The sequence below is a fragment of the Myotis lucifugus genome, unplaced genomic scaffold (genome assembly GCF_000147115.1).
Source record: "Myotis lucifugus unplaced genomic scaffold, Myoluc2.0 scaffold_7, whole genome shotgun sequence".
Lineage (NCBI taxonomy): Eukaryota > Metazoa > Chordata > Mammalia > Chiroptera > Vespertilionidae > Myotis > Myotis lucifugus.
The window spans coordinates 19407463-19431618 of record NW_005871055.1 but is presented as its reverse complement, the minus strand read 5'-3'; the positions used below and the strand labels follow the sequence as shown (position 1 = coordinate 19431618).

Below are 24156 nucleotides of genomic sequence, written 5' to 3'. Positions count from 1 at the left end.
GGCTTCTCCACCTCCCTCTGCTCCTGAGGGGTGATCAGGGCACCAGCTACCACTCGCACCCACTGACGGTGCTGGCCCTGCTCGCACCCACTGCTGGCGCTGGCCCCAGTTGCTCCGCGCCATCAGTGGGTGCAAGCAGGACCGGCGCCATCAGCGTGTGGGAGTGGCGGCGGCGGGAGCAGGGATGCAGGCAGAGAGGGGACCTAGGGCATGGAGGATGGGCTGAGGCCTGCTCCTGTGCCCACCACAGCCTCACAGCCCACAGTTCCTTTCAAGGTGCATGAATTTGTGCACTAGGCTCCTAGTATTTAAATATTCAACTAGGTTTCATTAATTACACACATAAGTCATTAAGCATTTTAATGAAGATGCTGAAGTAAAATGAAATAAGTGTATTTGAGTTCATTATATATGTCTGCAATTTATATAGGAACAACATGCAGATCTCATTACTTGGTTTTGATATATAACATTCATTTTTCCACATTTGTCAAGGATTGAAATTTATATTTTGTGAAAATTTATGTTGAAAGGAAACTTATACAGAAAGAGCTGCAAAGTCACAAGTGTGTTTGAGGGATGTCAGATTTTTTTTTTAAAATTATGGGACTGAACACCTACCTCCCTGAGCACAGGATCAGTGATGCTATCCAGGTTCATAGAGCCTTCGTATGTCAAGTAGTGAAAAACATTCAGAGCACGAACTGCTTCTGGTCCTCGCTGTTTGTAGCCAAATATAAGATCAATCCACTGATGGAGTTGACAAGAAACAAATTCACTTTCCAAGGCCTGAAATTAGTCAAGAAAGGAAAATGAGAGTCCGTACAAACTTAGCTCTCTTTTTTTCTTACTTTGAGATATTCTATATAAATAAGCAGGACATGGTCTTTACACTCCTATATTTTATCTATATTTGATCTTCTGCTCCTAGAAATGGTAAAATACAACCTCTAATAAAACATAAACGTAAGTGAAAATTTTTTTTCTTAAATGCTTAACTTTCTCTTCACTCCATTACCTATACAATATAAATTTTAATATTAAATACATTTCTTACAAAGTCATGTTCATGTTTAAAGATAAGTTGAAATGCCTATTTTAATGCTATGTTACAATGATTTTATTCCTAATTTTGAAACATTAGTTTGAAACACACAGTTTTATTAGAAACTTTGATATACACATATTTTTCTGCCTAAATATGCAAACTTACCTCTACAAAATTTAACTCTACAAAAAGGGAATGCCTTCCTTCTGCCACAATTAATTCTGTTATTATACCGTTTTGGAATCACTTGGCAATTTTAGATGTTTGCTAGCTGGTGAGAAATTGCTGAAAGTTAATGAGCTCATAAAGCAGTGGTTCTCAACCTGTGGGTCACGACCCCTTTGGCAGTCGAACGACCCTTTCACAGGGATCGCCTAAGACCATCCTGCATATCAGATATTTATATTACGATTCATAACATTACAGTTATGAAGTAGCAACGAAAATAATTTTATGGTTGGGTCACAACATGAGGAACTGTACTTAAAGGGACAGAAGGTTGAGAACCACTGTCATAAAGAGTCAGGAAAAAAGGTCTTTTCTTTTCCTAAGAAGCCATCATAAGCTTCCCAGAGGTAACTTTTCATGTAGGGATGGAGTTCAGTTTAAAACATACATGAGCAGTGATAATGTGTGGCTCACTATGCCTCTCACTTAACGCATTCATTTATCAATTTCTTATTCATTTTAAGAGCACACTGATTTCAGCAACATGAGTAAAAAGCTGTAGAACTAGCTTCTTAAATTTTAACTATGCATAGCAATAAAAACCAATTCTCTACATTACAGCTGTAATTAAATATGTGGATGAATTCATTCTCTGGATGCATGTCTCTGATTTCTAAGATCTTAAAACCAATTTGAAATTCATTTATAAAAAAGCACTTGAAATTAGTCCTCTGATAATTATATTTTTAAAAATCTATAAAATATCTGAATGATACTTTTTAACTTTTCCTATGATCACATTTAGATAATGATTTATTAACCTCAATCTCTTTCTTGATTTATTCCTTTCAAAATGTCTGGCATTTTATTTTATTAGTTGAATGCTTACTGGATGTACAATACAGAGGCATAGCTCCATTCCCACTGGCACCACCCAAGTCTAAGCTCTCTCACTGCTCTCCACATGTAACAGATTTCAACCTCTTTCTTTCATCCAGCCCCTCTTTCACCCTGCTTGTGGAACAGACCTCTGAAACCATCATGCTCATACTGCAATCCTCTAATTAAATCTTCCAAGGTTCCTCCAAACATAACACACTTAGTATAAACTTTACCTGACTCCTCAAACATTGATCCTACCCTCCCCTACTATTTTTAGGACTTCTTTTTTTTTTAAATATATTTTATTGATTTTTTACAGAGAGGAAGGGAGAGAGATAGAGAGTTAGAAACATTGATGAGAGAGAAACATCGATCAGCTGCCTCCTGCACATCTCCTACTGGGGATGTGCCCGCAACCCAGGTACATGCCCTTGACCGGAATCGAACCTGGGACCTTTCAGTCCGCAGGCCGACGCTCTATCCACTGAGCCAAACCGGTTTCGGCAGGACCTCTTTTTAAAAAAATCTTTATTGTTGAGAGTATTATAGATGTCCCCCTTTCCCTACTTTGCCTCTCTCCACCTGGTTCCCAACCCACCTTAGGTCTTCACCATCCTATTATTTGTGTCCATGGGTAATGCATATCTATATAATAAAGAGCCAGGGTCGTAATGACTGATTACCACCGAAGCCTCAACCAGACAGGAAGTCAGTGCTGGGTCGCAACCCAGCACTGACTGGGGCTGCTGTGGGAGCCCTGACCCAGCACTGACTGCCTAGGGCAGGGGCGGGCAAACTTTTTGACTCGAAGGTCACAATGGGTTCTTAAACTGGGCCGGAGGGCCGGAACAAAAGCATGGATGGAGTGTTTGTGTGAACTAATATAAATTCAAAGTAAACATCATTACATAAAAGGTCTTTTTTTTTTTTTTTTAGTTTTATTCATTTCAAATGGCCGAATCTGGCCTGCGGGCCGTAGTTTGCCCAGGGCTGGCCTAGGGGGCTGCGGATCAGGCCCGGAGAGAGGCCTGTAGAGAGAGGCAGGGTCTGATTCATAGCCTCTGTGGCAGCTGTTGGTCAGAACTTGCCTCTCTTTCTCTCCTGGCCTGGCCAACAGCTGTGCCTCCATTTCTCTCCAGGCCTCCACCAGAGCTTCTGACCAGCCCTGCCTTTCTGATCAGGCCCCGTTGATAGGCCCAGAGATGCTGACTGGCATAGAAACTGACCAATCAGAACCAAATCTGGGTGAATGTAAGGAGCCAATGGCTGCCTCGGAGGCAGAACTTTTGACACTGACAGACATAGAAACTGACCAATCAGAACCAAATCTGGGTCAACTGTGAGGAGCCAATGGCTGCCTAGGAGGTGGAGCTTTTGACGCTGATTGACATAGAAACCGACCAATCAGAACTAAATTGGCTGGCAGAGGAGGGCAGTTGGGGGCAACCAGGCTGATAGGGGAGGGCAGTTAAGGACAAGATCAGGATGGCAGGGGAGGGCAGTTGGGGGCAAGATCGGACTGGCAAGGAGGGAAGTTAGGGGCAATCAGGCAGAGGCAGTTAAGGGCAATCAGGCAGGCAGACAGGTGAGTGGTTAGGAGCCAGCAGTCCCAGATTGTGAGAGGGGTGTCCGACCACTGGGGATCAGACCTAAACTGGTAGTCGGACATCCCCCGAGGGGTCCCCAATTGGAGTGGGTGCAGGCTGGGCTGAGGGAACCCCCTTCCGTGCACGAATTTCGTACACCAGGCCTCTAGTATGCATATAAATTCTTCGGTTAATCACTTCCTGCCCCTCCCCCCTTCCCTCTGAGATTAGTCAGTCTGTTCCATGTTTCCATGCCTCTGATTCTATTTTATTCATCAGTTTATTTTGTTAATTAGATTTCTTGCTCACTTATTTTGATTTTTAGATTCAATTATTGATAGATATGTATTTATTGCCATTTTATTGTTCATATTTCCTTCTTCTTCTTCTTCTTCTTCTTCTTCTTCTTCTTCTTCTTCTTTTTCTTCTTTCTTCTTTCTTCTTCTCTCCTTCATCTTTTTCATGAATACCCTTCAACATTTCATGTAATACTGGTTTGGTGATAATAAACTCCTTTAGCTTTTTCTTATCTATGAAGCTCATCATCTGACTTTCAATTCTAAATGATAGCTTTGCTGAGTAGAGTAATCTTAGTTGTAGATTCTTGCTATTAATCACTTTGAATACTTCTTGCCACACCCTTCTGGCCTATAAAGTTTCTGTTGAGAAATCAGCTGACGATCTTATGGGAGTTCCTTTGTAGGTAACTAACTGCTTCATTTGTGCTGCTTTTAAGATTCTCTCTTTGTCTTTAACTTTTGGCATTTTAATTGTGATGTGTATTAGTGTGGGCCTCTTTGGGTTCCTCTTGTTTGGGACTCTCTGTGTTTCCTGGACTTATAAGTCTATTTCTTTCACCAGGTAAGGGAAGTTTTCTATCATTATTTCTTCAAATAGATTTTCAATATCTTGCTCTCTCTCTTCTCTTTCTGGCACCTCCATGTTGTGAATGTTGCTATGCTTGAAGTTGTTACACTATCTTCATATTTTTTAATTCTTTTTTCTTTTTGCTCTTCTGATTGGGTGTTTTTTGCTTCCTCATATTACAAATCACTGATATGATTCTTGGCATCCTCTGTTCTACTGTTGGTTCCCTGTGAATTATTCTTCACTTCAGTTAGTGTATCCTTCATTTCTGACTGGTCCTTTTTCATGTCTTTGATATTCTCACTAATTTCCTTAAAATTCTCACTAAGATCTTTGAAATTCTTACTAAGTCCCTTGAAGCTCTCATTAAGATCCTTGAGCATCTTTATAACCTTTGTTTTGAATTCTGTTTCTAATAGTTTGCTTGCTTTCATTTCATTTAGTTATTTTTTCTGAAGATTTCCTTGGTTCTTTTATTTGTGGCATATTTCTTTTTCTCTGAATTTTGGCTGCTTCCCTGTGTTTGCTTCTGTGTATTAGATAGAGCTGCTGTGTCTCCTGGAATTAGTAGAGTGGCTTTGTGTAGTAGGTGCCCTGTAGGGCTCAGTGGCTTAGCTCCCCAGTTACCTGAGCTGGGCACAGTAGGTGTGCCCCTGTGTGGGCTGTGTGCACAGTTCTTGTAGTTGAGCCTTGATTGCTGTTGATGTCATTGGGAGGAATTGACCTCCAGTCCAATTGGCTGTGAGGATGAGCTGCAACTACAATAGAAGAGCTGCGGTGCAGGAGACACCTCATATGGAGCAGGATTTCCTTCAGTGGGGCTTTGGTTGTCACTGAGTCTGCCCCTTGTGTGTGTCGCTCATGGATGCATAGAGTTGTAATCTAGTATGGTCTGAAGCTGTCCCCTGGGTGCACTGGTTCTGGGGCTTCCCAAGAGGTGCAAAGTCAGCTACTAACGGGGGCCACCAGGCAGGAGCTGGAGAGTGATCTGCAGATGGTTGCTACTTGTATTGGGCTTGAAAATGCCCAAGTGAAGCCAAGCTGTGAAGCAAGGCTTTCTGCTGCTAGTGCCAGGCCTCGGGCCTCTTATTGTGTGGTATAGAGCATGCTGACACCAGCTGTTGTTTGTTTGAGGTAAGTCTGAAGCCTGAGCCAGGATAGGCCATTCACATGGAAAAGTCACTGGAAACAGTTTGGGTGGGGCTGCAAATTGGGTGGGGCTAGGTCTGAGGGAATCACCAGGGTGGAGCAAACAGTGTCGGCCAGTTTTATGGAGACTCTGATATGGCCCTTCTCACTCAGCTCTGCAACGGGCGAGATCTCACCATAGAAACTATGAAACCTGTGAGTACCTCTGTCTGGGAGAAAGCCACCCCTTATTTCTTGCTCCAATGCCAGACATTTCAGATCCTCCCCATATATCCGTGGACACCACCCCACCCCACCCCCAGCATTGGAGCTTAGAGGGCAGGAGTCCAAGTAAGTCTGTGGGCTGACCCTTTAAAAGGAACACCAGAGACTCCAGCAGCCCCCATGTCACTCAGCCACAATCCCCGCTCATTTTTATAGCCTGAAGTTATGGGGACTTCTCTTCCCAGCATTGGAACCTTGGGCTGAAAGTTCTGGTGTGGGGTTAGGACTCCTCACTCCTATCAGGAGACCAAGATACCCTTCCCATTAAAAGAATGCCACATGTGGGTGTTAGAAAAATACCCTTTCCATGCCTCCACCCCTCCTACCAGTTTCACTGTGCTTCCTTCTTTACTTCTCTAGTTGTAGGATTTCCATTCAGTCAGATTTAAGGTGGTTCTGAATGATGGTTGTTCCTTTTAGTTGTAATTTTGATGTGGTTGTGGGAGACAGTGAGTACCTCATTTACCTACACCACCAGTGTGGTTCTCTGTCTGGACTTCTTAATATGCAGTGTAGCCTTGGCTCTAGGAGCACAGAAAATCAACTGCTACTGTCACACAGCAGTTGATACAATCTTTGAGCTTTTTTTTTTCTTCTTCCTCTTTAATATGAAAGCATTTCATTTTCCTGCTTCTTTTTCAGGTCATATCCACCCTTCTTAACTCCACTATTTTTTTTCCTAAGTTATCCAGCTCACAGTCTATGAACTCTTCCATGGATTTCCATGACACATCATTAGTACCCTCCTGTTTAATATAGTAAGATAATGTATACAAAGTTACTTGTAAAAATTGATTTTATATATACTATGAAGTGCTATAAAAATGATTGAGGTTTTTCCCAATTAGTACTTAATTGTTTTAAATTTGCAATACTGTATCCTCAACTAGAATATAAGCATTTTGAGGATAGGATGTTACGTGACATATCTAATACTTCTTTTGCAAGTCCCATAGCTCCAAACCTAGCATTAAATATGTTTTTAGTAAACATTTATTGATTGATTAAGCAATGGGAAAGATGTATTGGTCATGAGAAAGGAAGAAAAGAAATGTCAAGAAGTGAGAGTGGGGGTGGCAAAAAAAGCTCATTTATTCATTCAACATATAATGATTATTTGCTATGTGCCAGATACTGTTCTAGATCCTAGGATAACAGCAGTAAATAAAAGACAGCAAAATCACTGCCAGAGGGTTTACATTACAGAGGGGGACCAAGAAAACCCAAGATAATTAATAATTAATAAGATACAGAGTATGTGAGAAAGTGATATGTGCTAAGGAAAAGAGAAAATCAGAAAAAAATTAAGGAGTATGTATGTATGGGGTGGGACTGCTAATTTAGAGGCAGTGGAGAGAGAAGGCTTCCTTGAGTTTGTGACAGTTAAAAACTACAAGGAGAAGTGAACTGTAAGAACATCTGGTAAAAGAGAATTTCAGAGGGAACAAACATTCGTTCATTACTCATTCATTCATTATGGAGCAATGATTATGTAACGGGGAGTGTTCTAGAACTCAGTGATACTGTGATAAAGAAGACAAATTTCTAATCTCCAGAAACACATCCCATTGAAATGCAAAAACACAAGGTGAACTTAGTCTAATCTCTCTTCAGCACCCAAATTACTGAGCACCTACCATGTGTCAGACACAGGCCCTAAAAGATATACAGATGAGTAAGCATTCCATATTCTGGGGGGGAAAATCACAATCTATGGAAAATAAACATATTGACTTGGTCTCTTCCTGCTGCTGAAATTTATGCTGGAACTCAAAGTGGAAATAGGCACTAGCCTCCACCTTCACCCCATTTCTAGTGGAAATTATTAAATTTAGCGGGCCTATCTCTGCTGCTCCAGCTATCACCACTCTGCACACTTGCCCCCCATCCTTACCCAGCTCTGTAAGACTAGAGAAATGTGCAGGCAAATGGTCACTGCTAACAAGTTGCAGAGGAGAATGTTGGCTCTAACTTTAAAATACATCCAAAATCAATTAATTTACTACTACCTTTATTGCTACCACCCTACTCCAAGCCACCATCATCTCTTACAAACCTCTGACAGATATGCCTGATTCTACCCTGTGCCTCCACAGGTCATTCCCAACACTGCAGCCAGAGGGGTCCTTTCAATTCCACTCTTAGGTATATGCACAAAGGAACTGGAAATGGGTAGTCAAATAAAATTTATACATGAATGTTCATAGAATGAACATTATATAATAGTCATCATAATACTAATATAACATTATTATAATCCTATCTAATAATAGACAAACATAGTAATTAACCATACCTCCACTACGCTTCCCATTGGCTAATCAGGGTGATATGCAAATTAACTGCCAACCAAGATGGCGGCCGGCAGCCACGCAGCTGAAGAGAACATGAGGCTTGGTAGCCCCGGCGATGGAGGAAGCCAAGGTTCCCCACCTGCTGCGGCCCAGCTCTGAGCTCCGGATGCAACAATGTTACAATTATAGAAGCTAAACAAACCCAGATACCTGCTTTCAGCCAGCCGGCCTTGGAGCTGGAGCCGCAACAAAGTTTCAATTACAGAAGGTAAATAAATCCCAGAATAAAAAGAAAAAGAAAAAAAGGAGAGACTGGGAGCTTCAGTTGCAGGCTTGGCCTGCCTGAAAACAGCCCTCAGCCCCTCATCCAGACTGGCCAGGCACCCCAGTGGGGATGGCCACCCTAAAGGGGGTGTGGCCAGCCTGAAAACAGCCCTCAGCCCCTCATCCAGGCTGGCTAGGCACCCCAGTGGGGACCCCCACCCTGAAGAGGGTGCGGGCAACCTGAAAACAGCCATCAGCCCCTCATCCAGGCTGGCCAGACACCCCAGTGGGGACCCCCATCCTGAAGGGGGTGCGGGCAGCCTGAAAACAGCCATCAGCCCCTCACCCAGGCTGGCCAGGCACCCAAGTGGGACCCCCACCCTGATCCGGGACACCATTCAGGGCAAACCAGCCCCCCCAACCCGTGCACCAGGCCTCTATCCTATGTAGTAAAAGGGTAATATGCAAACTGACCCTAACAGCAGAAAGACTGGGAATGACTGGTCACTATGACACACACTGACCACCAGGGGGCAGACGCTCAATGCAGGAGCTGCCCTCTGGTGGTCAGTGAGCTCCCACAGGAGGAGCTCTGCTCAGCCACAAGCCAGGCTGATGGCTGCCAGCACAGCGGTGATGGCAGGAACCTCTCCCTCCTCCTCAGCAGCGCTAAGGATGTCCGACTGCAGCTTAGGTCTGCTCCCCGCTGGCAAGTGGACATCCCCTGAGGGTTGCTGGTCTGCCAGAGGAATGTCTGATTGCCAGCTTAGGCCCAATCCCCCAGGGAGCAGGCCTTAGCCAGCAGATGGTCATCCCCCGAGGGGTCCCAGACTGTGAGAGAGCACAGGCTGGGCTGAGGGACCCACCTCACCCCCCGAGTGCACAAATTTTTGTGCACCAGGCCTCTAGTTCTATATAATAAAAGGACAATATGCAAATTGACTGAATGGTAGAACAACCAGTGGGTTGGCAGGGGCGGGGCCACAAGTGGGTGGCACCAGGCCAGCCAAGGCAGGTGCCAGCAGGCACAGGGAGGGGACAGCAATCGGGGGGCAGCAGGCCTGGCAGCTCCCCACCGGCACTATCCTCCGATCGGCCTGCCGGGGTTGCCTCCCACAGAGGCAGGCCACTGGCGATGGCAGTGGCTGGGTGATGGGGGGCAGGGCCGGCAGAGGTTTATTCAGCTGTGCTGCATTGGCCTTTCTACTTTTATATTTGGTTCAAGCACAGCATTTGTAAGATCAGGGCAGTGGAGAGCAAGTGCCATTCCCGCTGGACACAGGGACATGAGTGTCAGCTTCATGTGTGTCCCCAGGTCGCCAGCAGATGCTGCCACAACCAGGGGCCATGATCCAGAGATGGACCCACCAAGGAACGGGCTCTTCCTTCCTGTGCCGCTGCCGGGGCTGGGCACCCTCTCTACCTCCTTCCAACTCAGGCCCATGTCCCAGCAGCGGCCAGTGAGTGGGCCACCAACCCAAGTGACAAGCCACAAAGACCAGAAGTGCACCCCCACAGCCTTCAGCTCGAGATTCCTCCTGCACCCCTGTCTGCCCCACCCCACACTCATGGCAGCCAATCGCCGCCCCGCCAACCTCCCGCAGCCCCTCTCCCCGGCTGGTCCCACCCCCACTTGGCCCCACCAGGGACCTTGACAGGAGCGAGGATGGAGCCTGATTCCTCCAGGCTGGCATCAGGACAGAATATGTCTGAAGACCAACTATTGGCACAATGTACCTCTGAAGCTGAAAGAATCCAGCATCATCGACAGACAAGTACTACCAATACCGGTAGGAACTGCCTTCACAGCAAAGTACATGAGGATGCAATTATCAAACATAGTTGTGGTGGAACGACTGTTACATGTCAATTCTGCCTATCACTAAATTTCTCCTATGAAAAACCATCTGATGGAAAATTTACTCAATGTTGTAGCAAAGGTAAAGTTTGTCCAAATGATATACATTTTCCAGAATACCTGGCATATTTTTAAAATTAATGATAATCGAAGATTCTGACAGTAAAAATTTCATGAAAAATATTAATTAGATAAATCATTCTTTTGCTTTTGCTTCAGTAGGTGCAAATATTGCATCACCATCAGGATATGGGCCATACTGTTTTAGAATACAGACAAGTTTATCACCGTACTGGAACTTTACATCCTTCAGATGGTGTTTCTTGGAAGTTTTCTCAACTCAATATTTTAGATACGGCCGAAACGACAAGTAAAAGATTAGCAATGCTAGAAAACCAAGGTTGCTCAGAAAGACTCATGATCAACATCAACAACCTCATACATGAAATAAATGAATTAACAAAATCATACGAGAAGCTACATGAGGTAGAAAAGGAAGCCCAATCTGAAGCAGCAGCGAAAGGTATTGCTCCCACAGAGGTAACAATGGCGATTAAATATGATCGTAATAGTGATCCGGGTAGATATAATTCTCCCTGTGTAACCGAGGTTGCTGTCATATTCAGATACAAAGATGGAGAACCTCCTTTTGAAAGGGACTTGATCATTCATTGTAAACCAGATCCCAATAATCCAAATGCCACTAAAATGAAACAAATCAGTATCCTGTTTCCTACATTAGATGCAATGAAATATCCTATTCTTTTTCCACATGGTGAAAAAGGCTAGGGAACAGATATTGCATTAAGACTCAGAGATGACAGTGTAATCGACAATAATACTAGATGAAATGTAAGGACACGAGTCATACAAATGCAGTATTATGGATTTCATCTCTCCATTCGGGACACGTTCAATCCTATTTTAAATGCAGGAAAATTCACTCAACAGTATATTGTCGATTCATATTCAAAAATGGAAGCCAATTGGATAAATTTCATTAAAGCAAACCAATCTAAGTTGTGAGTTGAAAAATATAGTGGTTTGATGGATTATTTCACATCTAGATCTGAATATAACAATGTGCCAATTGGTAAAATGATAATCCTTCCATCGTCTTTTGAGGGTAGTCCCAGAAATATGCAGCAGCGATATCAGGATGCTATGGCAATTGTAATGAAGTATGGCAAGCCCAATTTATTCATAACCATGACGTGCAACCCAAAATGGGCAGATATTATAAACAATTTAAAACACTGGCAAAAAGTTGAAAAGAGACCTGACTTGGTAGCCAGAGTTTTTAATATTAAGCTGAATGCTCTTTTAAATGATATGTGTAAATTCCATTTATTTGGCAAAGTAATAGCTAAAATTCATTTCATTGAATTTCAGAAACGTGGATTGCCTCGCGCTCACATATTATTGATATTAGATAGTGAATCCAAATTACGAATAGGAGATGACATTGACCGTATAGTTAAGGCAGAAATTCTGGATGTAGACCAGTGTCCTCGACTTTTTCAAATTGTAAAATCCAATATGGTACATGGACCATGTGGAATACAAAATCCAAATAGTCCATGTATGGAAAATGGAAAATGTTCAAAGAGATACCCGAAAGAATTTCAAAATGCAACCATTGGAAATATTGATGGATATCCTAAATATAAACGAAGATCTGGTAGTACCATGTCTATTGGAAATAAAGTTGTCGATAACATTTGGATTGTCCCTTATAACCCTTATTTGTGCCTTAAATATAACTATCATATAAATGTTGAAGTCTGCACATTGATTAAAAGTGTTAAATATTTACTTAAATACATCTATAAAGGGCACGATTGTGCAAATATTCAAATTTCTGAAAAAAATATTATCAATCATGATGAAGTACAGGACTTCATTGACTCCAGGTATGTAAGCACTCCTGAGGCTGTTTGGAGACTTTTTTCAATGCGAATGCATGACCAATCTCATGCAATCACAAGATTAGCTATTCATTTGCCAAATGATCAGAATTTGTATTTTCATACCGATGATTTTGCTAAAGTTATAGGTAGGGCTAAAAGGCATAACTCGACTTTGATGGCTTGGTTCTTATTGAATAGAGAAGATTCTGATGTGCATAATTATTATTATTGGGAGATTCCACAACATTATGTGTTTAATAATTCTTCGTGGAGAAAACACCAAAAGGACGGGAATAAGGTATTAGGTAGACTGTTCACTGTGAGCTTTAGAGAACCAGAACGATATTACCTTAGACTTTTGCTTCTGCAGGTAAAAGGTGCGATAAGTTTTGCTGATCTGCAAACTGTAGGAGGTGTAATTTATGATACATTTCATGAAGCTGCTAAACATAGAGAATTATTAATTGACGACACTATCTGGAAAGATATGACTGCCGATGCAATCATCCTTAATATGGCCAAACAACTAAGGCAACTTTTTGCATATATATGCATGTTTGGATGTCCTTCTGATGCAGACAAATTATGGCATGAGAATAAATCTCATTTTATTGAAGATTTCTGTTGGAAATTACACCGAAAAGAAGGTACCTGTGTGAACTGTGAAATGCATGCCCTTAATGAAATTCAAGAAGTATTCACATTGCATGGAATGAAATGTTCGCATTTCAAACTTCCTGACTATCCTTTATTAACAAATACAACTCCATGTGATGAATCATATGAGCAACAACAGGCAGAGGTTTTGATAAATTCTCTGAATGATGAACAGTTGACAGCCTCTCAGACTATAACTTCAACCATCAAAGATTAAACTGTACACCCGAAATGCTTTTTCTTGGATGGTCCAGGCGGTAGTGGAAAAACATATCTTTATAAAGTTTTAATACATTATATTAGAGATCATGGTGGTAATGTTTTACCCACAGCATCTACAGGAATTGCTGCAAATTTACTTCTTAGTGGAAGAACCTTTCATTCCCAATATAAATTCCAATTCCATTAAATGAAACTTCAATCTCTAGACTCTATATAAAGAGTGAAGTTGCTGAAACCATTAAAAAGGCCCAACTTCTCATTTATTAATGAATACACCATGGCATCCAGTCATGCTATAAATTCCATAGATAGATTACTAAGAGAAATTATGAATTTGAATGTTGCATTTGGTGGGAAAGTTCTCCTTCTTGGAGGGGATTTTCAACAATGTCTCAGTGTTGTGCCACATGCTATGCAATCAGCCATAGTACAAATGAATTTGAAGTACTGTAGTGTTTGGGGATTTTTCAGAAAATTTTCCCTTAAAACAAATATGAGATCAGAGGATTCTGCTTATAACGAAGTTAGTAAAACTTGGAGATGGCAAACTTGATAGCAGTTTTCATTTAGGAATGGATATTATTGAAATCCCCCGTGAAATGATTTGTAATGGATCTATTATTGAAGCTACCTTTGGAAATAGTATATCTATAGATAATATTAACAATACATCTAAATGTGCAATTCTTTGTCCAAAAAAATGAACATGTTCAAAAAATTAAATGAAGAAATTTTGGATATACAGTGGGGCCTTGACTTACGAGTTTAATTCGTTCCGAGACCGAGCTCGTTAAGGAGCTCGTTAAGGAGCTCGTTAACTCAAATTACTCTGTCAACTCAATGCAAAAAATCAGCTGAGAGACAGCTGGTATCTCAAAAAACTCGTTAGTCAGGACACTCGTAAGTCAAGGCCCCACTGTAGTCGATGGATATTTTCACACATATTTGAGTGATAATTCCATTGATTTAACGGATGATGCCGAAAAAGAAAATTTTCCCATCAAATTTCTTAATAGTATTACTCCTTTGGGAATGCCATGTCATAAATTAAAACTGAAAGTGGGTGCAATCATCCTTCTATTGAGAAATCTCAATAGTAACTGGGGTCTTTGTAATGGTACTAGATTTATTATCAAAAGATTGTGACCTAACATAATCAAAACTGAAGTATTACCAGAATCTGCAGAAGGAGAGGTTGTTCTGATTCCAAGAATTGATTTGTCCCTGTCTGACACTGGCCTCCCATTTAAATTAATCGAAGACAGTTTCCCATGATGCCAGCATTTTCGATGATTATTAATAAATCACAAGGACAAACTCTAGACAGAGTAGGAATATTCCTACCTGAACCCGTTTTCGGACATGGTCAGTTATATGTTACTTTCTCTCTAGTTCAAAGAACATTTGACATTAAAGTTGTAAATACTTCATCACAAGGGAAATTAGTCAAGCACTTTGAAAGTGTTTTTACTCTTAATGTGGTAATCAGGAAGATATTAGAATAAGTTTAATCAATTTATCAATCATGGTCTCAATGTTGTTTTTATAACTTTTGTTGTTGTTTTTATATCATGTTCTTTTTGTTTGTATATCATGTTTTGTTGTTTTTATATAATGTCTTTGTTGTTATATCATGTTGTTATTGTTTATTTATTAATAAATTTATATATTATTTTCATATACATTTTACTAATTTTCTTTCATCTCTGACACTTCTATTATAGAGAAAGGGCAAATAGCAATATTAAAATATTTCTTCTAATTAATTCACTTTCAATGTGCACAAATTCATGCACCAGGCCACTAGTTTTATAATAATGAGCATAGAATATTCACTACTCACAATAGCCAAAAAGTAGAAATAACCTAAATATTAGTTAAGCTGATAAATTGATAAACCAAATGTGGTATATTCATATAGTGGAATGTTATTCAGTGATAAAAAGGAATGAAGTACTGATACTTTGGTACTATAGGAATGAACCTTGAAAACATTATGTTAAGTGAAAGAAGCCAGTCACAAAAGGCCACATATTATATGATTCCCACTTATATGAAATCTCCAGAATAGGCAAATATATAGAAACAGAAAGCAGATTACTGGTTGCTTCAGATTTGGGGGTGAAGAGGAGCTAAAAGGTATGAGAATTTGTCTTAGTAGTGTGAAAATGTTTGCAATTAACTGTTTTGATTGTTGCATATATCTGTGATTATAATGAAAACCACTGAATTATATACACTTAAAATGGGTGAGTTGTATTGTATGTGAGTTCTATCTCAATACAGCTATTTTAAAAAGAAAAAGGAAATAAGTAAGATCACAGCACTCTTTTGCTCAAAGTGCTGCAATGACTTGCATTTTGGTCACAGTAAAAATACAAAGTGCTTTCGATGGCTTTCAAGGTTCAGTTCTCCTCCTGTGTGTCCCCTGCTCGTTCCACCCAAACCCAATGGCTTCCTTGCTAAGCACTCTGACCCTGCCACAAATGTCCCTCTGCCTGCAATGCTCTTTGCCCAAGAGTCACCTAGTTTACTCTCCCACATCCTTCAAGCCTTAATTCCAGGAGGGGATCCTGACCGCCCTCCTTGTTTTCCTGATGCCTTTACCTTGCATTACTACTTTTTCCCTATAGTATTGATTACCTTTTAGCATACTACATATTTTACGTATTTATTTACTCTTTATTGTCTGTCTACCTTTGATCAAAAGTAATCTCTGTGACGGCAGGATCTTTGTTCACTGGTGCACTGCAAACATGCACACAGTGCCTGTGATGCTCACTAATGACCTGTGGACTGAGGAGAGTACAGCACTGCTTGCATTTACTATAGCTGTGTTACTTGTCTGTGTTCCTAACTAGAGTGTGAGTTCCTTCCAGATACTAACCGTGTTGCTCATGCTCGTGTTCCCAGACCCAGAGCAGTATGAAACGTAAGAAGCCCTTATGACTTAATGACTGGGATAAATGAAGGAACTGTTCTACTCTAGCTTTATTTAGAGTAGGATCCATGTCCAATGCTTCCATATGTTTTCCATCATGCCTTATCAGAGCTGGCTCTCAATAAAGATCTAGGTACTGACCTATGTCCAGTTTCAGAGACAAGGAGAACACAGACGCTCCAAGAGAGAAGGGTGCCTTATTTTGTCCAAGGTGTCATAACAAACAGGTGGCAGAGCAGGCACTCACACACAAGATATCTATCTGAATATTTTAAGATCCTCTCCTGCAGAAGACTTCCAAAAATTCTTGTTATACTATTTGCTTAAAATTCTTTGTTTTGTTTTTTTTGCAAATTTTTACCTATCACAAAAGAAACTTTTTCTTTAAAATATGAAAATCTTTTTTAATATATTTTATTGATTTTTTACAGAGAGGAAGGGAGAGGGATAGAAAGTTAGAAACATCAATGAGAGAGAAACATCGATCAGCTGCCTCCTGCACACTCCCCACTGGGTATGTGCCCGCAACCAAGGTACATGCCCTTGACCGGAACCGAACCTGGGATCCTTGAGTCCGCAGGCTGACACTCTATCCACTGAGCCAAACGGGTCAGGGCTAAAATATGAAAATCTTATAAAGATTGTAAGACAATAAGAGCAGAGCCACATTAAACTCCACTTTCTCTGCCTCAGTGCACCGGGATCTGCTCTGCAGACCAAGAATGTCTTGCATTTGGCCCTGAAGCACCAGGACCTGTGGACTGAGGGCTGGTGGAGATATCAGTGCACATCCATGAGGGCCTTTTTCTAAAATAAATTTTAAAAAGGGCAGATTATGATTGATGAACCCAGCATTAGGGTAATGTTATCAGATGTACTTTCTACTTCTGTCCTTTATGAGGCAGTCATATTATAATCATGTTAAAACTGAGCACAGTGCTTTATAAATGTTTCATGAGTGAGTTGGTCATAATTAACCTAGCTTGGTGTGGATAAATTAAACCAATTCTTGATATATGAATTAAATGCATTTAGGATTTATTGAAATGTCTACTAAAAGTTTCTATATCACCTTTCTAGATTTTCTAATGAGACCAAATTTTGAATTTCACAGTTCTTCGGTGAAACACAATCCCTGTCACTGTAATTAAAAAATATATACAATTCTAACCAATTATATATATTATTGCTTATAACTAAAAATACAATAGACTGAAATAAATACATCAATTAAAAATCAAAGTAGGTTTCATTTTTAAACGTGAGAAAAGAAAATGAAGCTGTAGTCATGTAAAGGCTTCTACAAATGCACCAGATGCCTTTTTAGTCACTGGCAGGAGACAACAAACTTAATCGTCTATACTCAATGATGCCATTCCTTTTCATCATATTATTTTGTCTTCTTTGCCATGAATTCGTTAGTGACAGCTTAAAAGAATGCTCATGGATACAGAATACTAATCCATACAAAGAAATGAAAACTTTTTGTTACCACTGTGAATGTCATTTCTTTGGTATTTTATACTTTAGGCTTATTACAAAGAATTCTTTCAAATAGCTGAAGATATTCCAATCCAAATTATAATTGTACTAGAGCACAATTTCTCTAAACCAATTTCATAAGAACTAAATCCCATGTGAACTACTCAGTCATATAATAGTAATATCAAAGTATTATTACTTGATAATGTTATAAAATAATATAAAATAGATGTTGTGTTCATGGAATTAATGAAAATTCGTGAAAAATGGAAACATTTTCACATTTTATAATACCACCCAGACTTTGCATATTAGAAAAATATTCATCAAATAAATATTTCTTCAGCATGAAATAAGATATTTAGATAATTTGTTAAATTTTCTAGTTTTAACACAGTTACCTAACATGACATAAGTATAATCATTTCCCATCAGTATGATGGCAAAGCTGACCACAAGCTGGAGAAAAGGAAACTATGGTCAGAGTACAGTGAAGAAACACTTCAAGGTGAAGAAAAGCAGTATAGAAGATGCTGAGACAGGAAAGCAGCTGTAGACACACACCTACATTTTATGTCTTTTGTAGCTCTGCTGTTTACAACTGTTCCCAGAGTCAGTGGTTTGTCCTTCAGCTCTACCTCTGATGCAGCCAAGAATGGCTGCTATAGATGTAAAACATTTCCTTTCTAGTCTGTATAGTCTGTTCAAGGAAAACCAAGTGAAAGAAGCAGATGAATAAACACTTCTCAAGCCACCCTTACTAGCAAGGCACTCCCTACATATGATCGATTCAACCTGGCGCTGCATCCAGTGCTGTGGAGAACCAAGACTGGGGCAGTTTGATTTCCCTAAATATGCAGAATTTTGTGAAAACCTTTCACTCTGTGGCATAAAAGTTTAGTTCACAAGTCTTATTAGATTCATTAATGACTATAAGATAACAGGAATTTGGTTTAGAAGAGAGAAAAATCCCAGTGCTTTACTTCTTTCATTTCTTCACAAATACAAGTTAGAACTTATTACTTATAACAAAAATGTACAATTCATTTCTGAAAATGTTTTATGATAATTTCATAAAAACACAAGTATTTATATCTCATATTTTTGTCAGTTATTAAATTTAAATTTTTTGAATATGTGAGACCAAATCTTTGAGGGACAGTTACTTCACCATATTAGATGAAATTCTTATAGTTCCCCATGCATTGTATACATAGTTACAGTGATATTAAATGGGAGATATATTTTAAACAAGCACTGTATTGGCCTTAAAGTTTGCCTAGCAGTATTTTAGCTGTTAAAAAGACAAGATATAAGAGGCAAGGGGTATATAAGCACAAGTTAGTCTTGAAATGGTTATGTTAATATTAGGAGTAAGTTATTTAATATATTTTATTTATGCACAATAGAAGTACTCTTAGCAAATATAAATAAAAATAATTTATTAGTCAAAATTTGCATTGGTATATTTTATTCTCTCTTAAAGTAAGAGGAAAAATCTACTTAAAGTTTAAATTGCTTGACTTCTGGCCAAGATGGCAGCATAGGTAAACGTGGTATTTGCTTCCTCCCACAACCACATCAAAATTACAACTAAAATACAGAACAGCCAACTTTCAGAACTGCCTGAAATCCAGCTGAATGGAATTCCTACAACTATAAAATTAAAGAAGAAGCCACATTGAGACTGGTAGGAGAGGCAGAGATGTGGAACAGCTAGTCTCACACCCATATGTGACAGATAAAAATCAGGAGGGATACCTCAACTGTGGGGATACCCCTTGAGGAGTGAGGGGTCCCAGCCCCACATCAGGCTCCCCAGCCCTGTGTTCCAGTGCCAGAAAGAGAAGTATCTGTAACATCTGGCTATAAAAACCAGTGAGGATTAAGGCTGGGTGACATGGAGGCTGCTAGAGTTCAAGGCAGTTCCTCTTAAAGGGCTGGTGCACAGACTTACTCAGACTAACACCCTCTGAGCTCCAGCACAGGGACAGCAGCTTGAAGGGCACCAGAGACATATGAGGAAGAACTGAATTGTTTGGAATCAGGATGAGAGGTAGTGTGGTAGGTTTCTCCCAGACAGAAGTGCTGGCAGAAGCCACTATTCCTTTGATGAAGCCACCATTCCTCAGCAAACCCTGTATCTCTAGCTAAGTGGGCCAGGCCCAGCACAAGCAGCAGTCAGCCTTGGTTTACAGCTTGGCCTTGCCTGGTCACTTCCAAGACCAGCACAAGAAATAGCCATCTGCAGATCATTTTGTAGTTTATGCCTGGTAGCCTCAGGCAGCACACAGTTGGTGGCTGACCTTAGTCTGTACGTCCTGGGAGGCCCCAAGGCCACCCAGTGGACAGCTTCAGACCACATTGAGCACCACCACCCAATCACCTCCATAAGCAACACACTCCCATAATACTGTCAGCTTATTTCTCAACAGAAACTTTGCAGGCCAGAAGGGAGTGGCAAGAAATATTCAAAGTGATGAAAAGCAAGGGCCTACAACCAAGATTACTCTACCCAGCAAAGCTATCATTTAGAATGGAAGGTCAGATAAAGAGCTTCACAGACAAGAAAAAGCTAAAGGAGTTCATCATCACCAAACTAGTATTATATGAAATGTTAAAGGGTCTTATTTAAAAAGAAGAAAAGAAGACCAAAAATATGAATAATAAAATGGCAATGAATACATATCTATTAACAGTTGAATCTACTAGTACAAACAAAATGAAAAAGCAGTACAGAAACAGACACATACATGCCACTTTTTGTTGGTTGCTAGATGGGAGAGGGATTGGGGGCTGAGTGAAAAATGTGAAAGAATAAAGAAGTACAAATTGGTTGTTACAGAATAGTCACGGGGATGTAAAGTAGAGCATAGGGAATATAGTCAATAATATTCTAATAACTAAATATGGTGCTGGATGGGTGCAGAATTTATTGGGGTGATCACATATTAAATTACTAGAGGCCCAGTGCATGGATTCATGCACCAGTGGGGTCCCTCAGCCTGGCCTGCACTGTCTCACAATTTGAGACCCCTCGGGGGATGTCAGACTACCAGTTTCGGCCCTGCAGGGATCGGGCTGAAACCGGCAGTCCAACATCACCCGAGGAATATAGCAGTGAGCGAAACTGCAGGCAGCTGGGAAGGAGCCCAAGCTGGGCTAGGCGCCGCTCCCACTCATCCCAGCCCTGCTGTGCTTGCTGCTGCTGCCACTGCCGTGGAGGCAGGAGAGGCTTGCGTTGCCATAGCTTCACCTGCCAGCGCCAACTATGAGCCCAGCTTCTGGCTGAGTGGTGCTCCCATTGTGGGAGCTCCTGCATTGAGCATCTGTCCCCTGGTGGTCAGTGCGCATCATAGCAACTGGTCAACCAGTTGTTTGGTAAACCGGTTGCTTAGGCTTTTATATATATATATATATATATATATATATATATATATATATATATATAAAAGCATATATATATATATATATATATATATATATATATATATGTAGAGAGAGAGCGAGAGAGAGAGAGAGAGAGATGTAATATCTGGTCACTGGGTTGTAAAGAAATAATATAAAGTTTAAATTGTTTTTACCATGCTATTATTTCTCAGGATGTATCTTTCATCTTTCAATAAGTAATCTAGGATTCTCTTAAAACCCAAATAATATGAAACAATTTGGTGAGAATCAGGTATTTCTAAGAAAAGAGATTTTTATTAAAAAGTTTTATGTGGTGATCATATGAATAATGAGATAGGCCAGAGTCACACAGATTAAAACTGAAATGTACAGATGATATACTGTATATAGAGAATCCTAAATATCCCACCAAAAACTATTGAACTGATAAATGAATTCAGTAAAGTAGCAGGATACAAAATAAATATCTAGAAATCAGTTGCATTTTTATATACCAATAATGAACAAAAATCAGGTGCATTTTTATACATCAATAATGAACTATCAGAAAGAAAACAATCCCATTTACAATTGCATAAAAATTTACCTAGGAATAAATTTAACCACATACACAAAAGATCTATACTTGGAAAATTATAAGACACTGAGGAAAGAAATTGAAGAAGACACAAATAAGTGGGAGATATACCATGTTCATAAATAGGAAAAGTGAACATCATTAAAATGTCCATAGTACCCAAAGCAATCTGTAAACTATCAAGATACCAATGGCATACTTCACAGAACTATAATAAATATTCCAAAAATGTATATGGAACCACAAAAGACGCCAAATTGTCACAGCAATCTTGAGAAAAAAGAACAAAGTTGGAGGAATCATGTAACCTGATATCAAACTATACTACAAGGCCATCGTAATCAAAACAACATGGTACTGGCATAAAAACAGACAAAAATCACTGGAACAGAATAGAAAACCCAGAAATAAAACCACACCTCTATTGTCAATTAATATTTGACAAAGGAAGCACAAACATACAATGGGGTAAGATAGTCTCTTCAATAGATGGTGTTGGGAAAACTGGAAAGATAATGCGCAAAAAAAAAAAAATGAAATTAGACCACCTTCTTACACCATACAATGATATGAATTTCCACTCATCTTTTACTTTTCTTTTTCTGACCTCAAGGCTCAAGGTCCTGGATTCTGATTACAAGACATGTTTCCTTACCTTCTCCCTTTATACAGCTCCTCATGCCACCATTTCCTCTATCCCGGAGATTATGGATAAGAACACTATTATTTTGAAAAGTAGGTGATATTTGGCAAGGTAATTTACCTCACTAGGTTTCAGGATGATAATTATTTCAAAAGATTTTTTGAGGATGTACCTGAAACTCTAGTACAGTATATGACTAAGAATAAACACTCAAAAAATGGCATAGGCCACAAGCACTATCAGCGCCATTATCTTATCTTGGTTAACATTAATATTGAGTTGGCTCAAGACCATCCCTGGATCATAGGGAATGGTGACTAAGATTAGTGTTTCCATCCTGATTTGCAGCAGTTGCCAGCAGTAAGTCTTAGAATGAGGAAGATAGAGAAAAAAATTGTAGGCAAGGGCACCAAGGAGAGTATTCTAGGCCAGGCACATAGCTACCTATTTATATGTAAGAAAATGTCTAAATTTGACACTGTTTATAGAAACATTCCACTTACTAATGGTAGGACTTTATTTTATGTTTCAGTACATAACTCCCAAACCTGGAATTGATTAATGAAACCTGAGGTAGAAGATTGTCACTCTCTACCAAAGCTACAGAGTTTATGTTTCTTCTAGGGCCTCCATTAGCACTTGACTGACTCTTATTTATCATAAGAAAATTAATTGAAATTGATTATCTGATTTTGTAGACTAGAGGAGATTATGAGCAACAAATTCTAATAGTCTGGTTATTAAAGGAAAGTGTGGTGATATCTGACAATCTAAAGAAGAATAATAGAAAAACAATAGGTATAGGATGATATCACTTCATGAAATAATAATGGGTACTCATGACAAGAAAGAGAAGTTTAATCCTTTGCATTAGAGGTTAGAGAACAAATAGTAATAAATTTTAGAAAAATGACTATAACAATATTTCTAAAAGTTATCATGTAGTTATAAAAATATAGAAACTTCTTTTATTTGAAAAGTTTATTTAGTTGGATTGCAGTATCTTCTAACATACTAGATCAGTGGTTCTCAACCTTCTGGCCCTTTAATTACAGTTCCTCATGTTGTGACCCAACCATAAAATTATTTTTGTTGCTACTTCATAACTGTAATGTTGCTACTGTTATGAATCGTAATGTAAATATCTGATATGCAGGATGGTCTTAAGGCGACCCCTGTGAAAGGGTCGTTCGACTGCCAAAGGGGTCGTGACCCACAGGTTGAGAACCACTGTACTAGATGAATGAAGCATTTTCTGCAGGTTTTGTCAAGAGTGTATGGTCTTGCTTATCTAGTTTATATTAATAATAATAATTTGATGATTTCTCATCCATAATAATTAGTATTTTCCCCTACCATCCACAAAATTCTTTGTCCGATGCTACTCTGGGGATGTTTTTTTAGAAGCACAACTGCCTTTTCTCTTTCAATTAGGTATATCATTAATAAAGGGCATATGAACTTCTTTCAGTAATGAAGAACACAAAGGTTGTATCTATAATGAATCATGAATTAATTTTTTATTAAAACATATCCAAAAGTGTTTTAACATCCAGGAAACAGATGAAGAGATGCTCAAACATCATTAGTCATTAATGAAATGCAAACTAAAACTATGAGATATTACTTCACACCCACTAGAATGGCTATAGTAACAACAACAAAAAAACAGTCATGAAGATATAGAGGAACTAGAACCATCATCATGCATTGATAGTGGGAATGTAAGGTGCTATAGTCACTTTGCAAGGCAGTTAAGCAATTTCCTAAAAGGTTAAATATAAATTTACCATATAAGTCACCAATTCCACCCCTAGGTAGCAATGAAACATATGTCCATATAGATATCCATATGTGAATGTATTATGCATAATAACCCAAAAGTGGAAGCAACCCAAGTGTTCATCACCTGATAAATGGATAAACAAAATAT

The 24156-nt window shown here is 39.5% G+C and overlaps 1 protein-coding gene across 1 annotated transcript in view; it reads right to left on the bottom strand.

Moving 5' to 3' along the window:
- NBEA (neurobeachin) overlaps positions 1–24156 on the bottom strand; it is a 928080-nt gene that overhangs the window by 54185 nt on the left and 849739 nt on the right. Inside the window, exon 48 of the mRNA XM_006083617.3 lies at positions 622–789. Within this exon, the coding sequence (XP_006083679.1) occupies positions 622–789 (168 nt within the window). The remainder of the gene's footprint in view (positions 1–621; positions 790–24156) is intronic.